Here is a 7,452-nt window from a genome sequence, read left to right as displayed (position 1 = left end):
GATGATGTCAATTCAATGCAGTACAGAAGACTCATTGAATCACTTCGATACCTTTATTACACAAGGCCTGATCTAGCATACAGTGTATGTATGATGCGTATATTCATGCAAAAGCCAAAGGTATCATACCTAGCAGCGACAATGAGGATACTAAGGTATCTGAAAGGAACTCTCGACTATGGAATTTTATTTCCTACAATTGATGAAGGAAAATGATGCAAGTTAGCGGGATACATCGACTCAAGTTGGTGTAGTGATGCTAAGGATAGAAAATTCATAGCTGGTTATGTGTTTATGTTAGGTGATACATTAGTTTCTTGGAGTTCAAGGAAGGAACCGGTATTCGCATTGTCGTCGTGTGAAGCAGAGTACATAGCTGCTTCTCTGTGTGCATGTCAAACAACATGGATGGTGAATTTGGTCGAAGAGATTACACGGAAGAGTCATGGAGCAATTACCATGAAGATCGATAACATGTCTGTTGTCAATCTGTCAAATAATCCGATAGCACATGGACGAAGCAAGCACACCGAAATGAGGTTCCATTATATTTGAGATCAAGTAGCAGAAGCGAAGCTGAACTTGGAATACTGCAGAACTGAGAATGAGATTGCATATATCATGACGAAAAGAGTGCAAGTCGAAGTGTTCAAGAAATTAAAGTCCGTGATGAACTTAGATAGCTTAGACAGAATGAATTAGGCGGTGTGTTGAGAATGTAATTCATGGTGTCAAAGCATGTTGCTGTCGAAACACCTAGTTGTCGAAGTATCGAGGAGTTAGCATCGATATGATTTTTTACTTAGGTTCAATTTTGCAGTGTTAGCAGAATTATGTATTTGGATTTTGCTTGAGGATTAAACAAGTCCAATATCTATAAATATGGAGTAACTCTTATTGATTGTAAGAGACATAACATAAATGCAGTTGCACAGTTGAAAAAATTTCAGTTTGAGAGCAGAGAATTACTCTGCAGAAATTCTTCTTATTTCTCTATTTTGATAAAACCCTAATTCCCCTTCTTTCTAATTTTTCATTTTATTTTCTTCTTCCATTAACAATTGTACAACGGTATAATCTTGAAATCTAGTATGATTGATTTACTCGAGTGAAGAGTGAAGAACAAGAAGGAATTCAATCGATGTGATTGAATTTTGTTCATCAAAATTACACCAAAAATTTCCATAAATTTTGAAATAGAAACCTTTTTTAAAAAATTTAGATTTTTGTTTACGAATTTGAGAGATTAGTTGTATGTGTAATCCTAACCAACATTTTTTTAAAATTCATTTAACCAAATATTTTTAAAATTTGTAGATTATGAAAAATCTCAATTGTATATAAGCAAATTTCATTGTCTTCAAAAGCATCCTGATTGTTTTACTTAAATATCATAAAATTTAATACAAAACGATAAATTTGATTTTTTTTAATAAAAAATCTAAATATCAATTCAATACACCCCTAAATTCAAACAAGAGGATTAGAAGCCATCAATACAAAAAGTTCAAAAATCCCCTTTCTTGAATTTCAATGACATCTTCATTAAATCATATACACGACAACCATATATAGCAACAATTGAGCGCGTGTTTCGCAACATACTTTGAAGGAGCGTAGACTTGATAAAAAAAACACAGAAAGAAAGCAACACCAACACATGCCACACGGTCATCACAAATAAAAATCTATAATATTTTTGTCCGATCATACATTAATTCTAAGTGGATACATAATTATGAAAATGTTGGTAAGGTAGCAATAATGAAAGTTTATAATAGAATTAATAAGGAAGAAAGAAAGAGGAACAAACTAAAACCATTTTATAATAGTTCCGTCAATACAATTCAGATGATAGTTGTATAGAAATATCAAAGATATAAGAAATGTCCGTTGAAATCTATGATATCTTATTTATTTATTTTTAAAAAATAAATTTTAGTTATTAAATTATTTAATAAAAAATTATTTTATAATGAGTAATTAAAATTCTTTTCTTGTGTAGGTGTCCACATAGTCTTCCCATTGAAGTAAAGTTAGTTGAACATTGAGTGAGAAAGTGGCCAACCATACCATACCCTTCTTTTTTTCTCTTTCTCTCATCATCATCATTGAACCAAAAAATAACAATAATCTAAATTACTATAACTTCCACAAATACAAAAAAATAAATAATTATAAACTCCATAAAAAGGTGAAAAGAATTGGATTCTAAGAGAGAGAAAGGAAGAAGAATCATGTGGTGCTGGAAATAAAGCTAGAAAGAGAGAGAGGGAGAGAGTTTCTTCTACTTTGACAGCACTTTTAGGAGTTCTTGCAACTTTGGAAGTTCTTTGACAACTAACAAGGTATGTTTTTATCTTATCTATATGATCTTAAGTGCTTTTTTTTTTGTTGTGTTATTTTTAATATAGTATCTTTTAAGGATTTAAGCTCTTAAGAGTAAGTTAAGTTTGTTAATTATATAAGTATTATGGTTATGAATCATGTTGTGTTGGCATGGACATGTGTGAATTATTATGATTCTTCTTTTTTGCTTATGAATTTTCATCAACTTGATTAGCAATAACTGACTTTACCTTGGGATCCTAATTTCCAACCTGTCAGAAGATTATTTATCATTAAGTTTTGTTGTTATAACTTTCACTTTCTCTCTCACATCTTCATAGCTTTCTCTTCATAAATTTCATCTTATTCTTAGATTTGTTTTCACTTTTCAATTAAAATTAGAATGAAAGCCTTTTCAATTTCAACTTCATGTTCATTTGTGATTTGTTTGTTCAATTAACTTTTGGCCTTCAACAGCCTGAAGATAAATCAGAGATGCTGCTGCCTCCTTGCAGGCGACCGTTCTGGTGAGCTTGATTCTCTCCCAGTTTCTTGCTCTGAAGAAAAAGAAAAAAAAACTTTGATATTGATTTGATTGTTGTATATTGTATTGTTTATTGTGTATTTTAATCTTATATGATATATCAAAATATTAAATTAATCTTAAATTATTGATTTTAACTTACAGGAAGAAACAGTAATGCTACTGAAATGGGAAAGAAAGGGAGTTGGTTTTCAGCAATCAAGAGGGTTTTCACACACCACTCCAAGGGGAAGGTAATTTATGCTACTGCTCTTTTGCATGTTGTTCTTATATTTAATCATTTATAAGAATTCTACTAATATGCCCCCGCAAGAATGTGGTTTGACAGTCGAGTCTCACTAATATGTAACTAACTATCTCTGTAAGGGCTTTCTGAGTTTTTAAGACTTTTTCTAACCCTCTGATAATATTATGAAATTTTTTCACTTTTGTATGAATTTTTGATTCTGGAAGCAACATATGCACGATGATATGAATATCTGAATCTAATCGTGTTTAATAATATAGCAGGATTCGGATAACAAAAGTTTAAAAGAGAAGAAGAAAGGTCCGGGTAAACTAAAGCATGGAGAGACGAATTCTTTCATACCGCTCTTCAGGGAGCCGAGCAGCATTGAGAAAATATTTGGCGACTTCGAAAGAGAGCAACAAGTGCTTGCAATTAGGCCTCCCACGCCTCTTGAGCGACCCAAAACACCGCCTTTTGTTCCTCCTCGAGTTGCTTCTCCTAGGCCTCCTTCTCCAAAGCCCCCTTCTCCAAGAGCTTCATCTCCGAAGGCTCCTTCTCCACGAGTCACATCTCCCAAAGCTGCATCTTCCCGGAACGTTCATCAGAACAAGGAGGTTAGCTACAGACCTGAGCCGACTTTACGGAACCAACAAGCCTCGGCTACTAAGATTCAGGCTTTTTACAGAGGTTATACGGTAAGCTTGTACATTTTCTTGTGAATGCCATTAAGAATTTTGCCATATTTTTTATCGATAGCGAAGCAAAGTTCCTTGATTGTAATATGTGATACTTGTAATACAGGCGAGGAGGAGTTTTCGAGCTCTTAAGGGTTTGGTAAGGCTTCAAGGAGTGGTGAGAGGACAGAATGTGAAGAGACAGACAGTTAGTGCCATGAAACACATGCAGCTGTTAGTGCGAGTTCAATCTCAGATTCAATCTAGAAGAATCCAGATGCTGGAAAACCAGGCGCGATATCAAGCTGAGTTCAAGAACGATAAGGACGCTGCGAGTACCTTTGGAAAACTGACTTTAGGACATGGTGTAAGTGATCACACTCTTCTTTATGTCATCCTTTGTATAAATCAGACTAATTTATTATGATAAATCGGAATCTTGGCTTAGTCTGAGGCAGGTAACAATGAAGATTGGGATGATAGTTTATTGACAAAAGAGGAAGTAGATGCAAGGTTGCAAAGGAAAGTGGAAGCAATCATCAAAAGAGAGAGAACAATGGCGTTTGCATATTCACATCAGGTACTCGCCGACACAGCCTATATCAATTCTTCTGAAATCAATTCTGATAGAAGATCACTAACTGTTATGACTCTGTACAGTTGTGGAAGGCCACACCGAAATCAACTCAAACGCCGGTGACAGATATGCGATCGAGTGGATTCCCGTGGTGGTGGAACTGGTTGGAAAGACAACTACCTGCAACATCAAATCCACAAGAAAAACAAGTCCTAAAGAATTTCCAACTCACGCCGCCAAGACCATATTCAGAACAAAAGACAAGTCCGAGACCTGGCTCAAGCACTCAAAGGCAACAGCATCATCCTTTTGCCTTCGATAACATGGATACATCCACTCCAAAATCGACAAAATCGACTATCTTTCCATCTTCCAAACCATCTAGAACTCCTCCATTTAGGACTCCCCAAGGAAACAGTTCAAGCATGATGTCGAAATATTCAAGGTCAAGAGCAGTAGGGTCCAGTTCACCTTTCGACGTGCCAATGAAAGACGACGATAGTCTCACAAGCTGTCCGCCATTTTCGGTTCCAAACTACATGGCTTCAACTGCTTCTGCTAAGGCGAAAGTACGCGCTAGTAGTAATCCAAGAGAAAGATTTGGTGGTGGTGGTAGTAGCGGTTGCGTAACTCCAACTCCAAGCAATGATTCAAAACGAAGAGTCTCATTTCCTTTGTCACAAGGAATAGGATCATTCAAATGGAACAAAGGGTCATTGTTCTCTAACAATAAGGATCCTCATGCCTCTCACAGGACACCAGATAAATATCAGGAATCTATCGGAAACGTGAGCGTGGATTCGACGATATCATTACCGGCAAGGGTCGGAAGAAAGCCTTTTACAAGATTTGTGTGATTTAATTCTTTTTTAACCATTTTTTTGTTGTTTTTGTTTCATGTTTGGTGGGTGTTATTATCAGTTGTATTATGATTATGATCGAGTGTATTGGTGGTGATTATAGTTTTTGACAAAAGTATACTCTAATAAAAAAACATAATAGGAAATAATGTGGTTTGATAACTTTTGATTTGTAACTTTGTTTTTTTGAATCTAATGTGTTGATATAAAGTTCATTTTCTTTGTCACATGAAGTTCATCTCCTAATCAGTAATCACCTTCATGTCATGAGAAATATGTGAATTTTGTTCATTCCCCTAAAATGCGGGGGTCTGTTCTGATATTGTATTTTGATTTTTAAGTCTTTGATGAATATCAGCATTGAAAAACTGCCTTATGATAAGATATACTTTTTTTTATGTAGAAGTGAAAGTTTGACTGAATTTAACTCAACAAATGTTATTTAAGCTGTGAGTTGTGATAATCTATAAAACTATGGGCTGCTCAGACCTAGTTCATTTAAGAATTTCTCAATCCATCGCATGTATTTTTTAGGGGCAGTTTGTTTTGAATTTTTTTTAAAATAATTTTTGGTGTTGTATAGTTTGGGGTAATTTTTTATTTATAAAAAGAGAATCTTTTTGGTTTGATTGTGAAAGTTATAACATTCGATAAAAAGAGGTTAAAATATTTTAAATGACAAATTAAATAAAAAGATTTAGAACCTAAGATCACATTCGCTATTAATCTTATAAAATTGAAAAGATCTTTAAATGTGTAGTACAAGAAGTACAATTTTTTTTTAAGGGAGTCTAATAGCGAAAATCATTCACATCATCTTTTGACTTGTCATTATTGTTGTAAGAAAGGTCATACTATTGTTAAATGCAAATTTAGGAGATATTTGGTTTCTAAAGGTGTATTTCAATGGTTGCTCAAATGCAACAATATTCTCACTCACTCTCAAGGACCCAATGAAAATTGGGTACCTATCATTCTTGTTTGATTTTGTAGGTTGAATGTCTTGACTCCATGGAAAGAATGTGGTTTCTTGATAGTGGTTTCTCAAGGCATATGACGGGTGCAATTTCCCTATTCATTGACTTCACGCCAAAGAAGAAGGGTTTTGTGACCTACATACAAACAATAAGGTGCAATATTTGGTAAAGGTAGTGTAGGTAATTCCTCTTCTACTACTATCTCTGACGTAATATTTATTGAAGGTCTTAAACATAACCTGCTTAACATTAGTCAACTATGCGACAAAGGTTATAAAATAACTTTTACATATAGATGTTGTATAATTGAACATAATGAAAAGAAAACTTATTCGTTTAAGGGCTTGAGGGTTAAGAACATCTATATGCATAACTTGAATGATGTATCATTAACAAGTACTAAATATTTAGTAACCATGAGTGAAGACTCTTGGCTATGGCATAGACTCTTGGCACATGTTAACTTTGATCGACTCAATAAAGTGGTCTAAAAGATCTAGTCGTCGGTCTACCGAAAATTAAATTTTTAAAAGACCACATATGTGATGCATGCCAAATGGGAAAACAAACAAGAGTCTCTTTTAAATCCAAAAATATTGTTTCAACTTCTAGACCTCTTGAGCTTCTCCATATGGATCTTTTTGGTCCTTCTAGGACAAAAAGCTTAGGTGGAAATTACTATGGTTTTGTTATAGTAGACGATTACTCTATATTTTGTTGGACTGTCTTTTTGCGAAGTAAAGATGAGACTTTTTCAACTTTCACATCTTTTGCAAAGTTATCCCAAAATAAACTAAGTTCAAACATAGTTGCTATTCAAAATGATCATGGAGGTGAATTCGAAAACTACATCTTTGAGGATTATTGTGATAAACATGGTATTGAACATAATTTTTAAGTATGAGCTTTGGTTTTCAAAGGTTCGCGATTGTAGTTTGGTTGGTTACTCTGATTCCAATTTTTTCGGTTGCAAATTGGATAGGAAGAGTACTGGTGGAACTTGTCACATCTTATCAAACTCCTTAGTTAGTTGGCATAGTAAGAAGCAAGTCTCCGTTGCTTTGTCAACTTCCGAGGCGGAATACGTTACAACCGATAGTTGTTGTGCTCAAATTTTATGGCTCAAAAAATAACTACTTGACTTCGATATTAAACTTCAATGTATTCCAATAATGTGTGATAATACTAGTGTGATCAACCTAACCAAAAATCCAATGTTGCATTCTCGTACTAAACATATTGAGATATGTCACCATTTCCTAT

The 7,452-nt window shown here is 34.2% G+C and overlaps 1 protein-coding gene across 4 annotated transcripts; it reads left to right on the top strand.

Annotated features, from left to right (window-relative positions):
- Positions 1-2,066: 2,066 nt before the first annotated feature.
- Positions 2,067-5,374, top strand: LOC127108272 (protein IQ-DOMAIN 14). 4 transcript variants are annotated; one of them, XM_051045722.1, is made up of 7 exons: positions 2,067-2,348; positions 2,806-2,855; positions 3,017-3,105; positions 3,383-3,796; positions 3,903-4,142; positions 4,224-4,355; positions 4,436-5,374. In XM_051045722.1, the coding sequence occupies exons 3-7, from the start codon at positions 3,040-3,042 to the stop codon at positions 5,207-5,209; spliced, it is 1,626 nt and encodes a 541-aa protein (XP_050901679.1). In that variant the 5' UTR covers positions 2,067-2,348; positions 2,806-2,855; positions 3,017-3,039; the 3' UTR covers positions 5,210-5,374. The 4 variants fall into 4 exon arrangements, with proteins under 4 accessions (XP_050901679.1, XP_050901677.1, XP_050901680.1 ...); XM_051045720.1 differs by having other exon boundaries at positions 3,380-3,796; XM_051045723.1 differs by lacking the exon at positions 2,806-2,855.
- The last annotated feature ends 2,078 nt before the right edge of the window (positions 5,375-7,452 follow it).

This window comes from Lathyrus oleraceus, chromosome 7, assembly GCF_024323335.1.
Source record: "Lathyrus oleraceus cultivar Zhongwan6 chromosome 7, CAAS_Psat_ZW6_1.0, whole genome shotgun sequence".
Taxonomy (NCBI): domain Eukaryota; kingdom Viridiplantae; phylum Streptophyta; class Magnoliopsida; order Fabales; family Fabaceae; genus Lathyrus; species Lathyrus oleraceus.
Note: the sequence above shows the minus strand (reverse complement) of the source record. Positions and strands in the feature narration are given on the sequence as shown.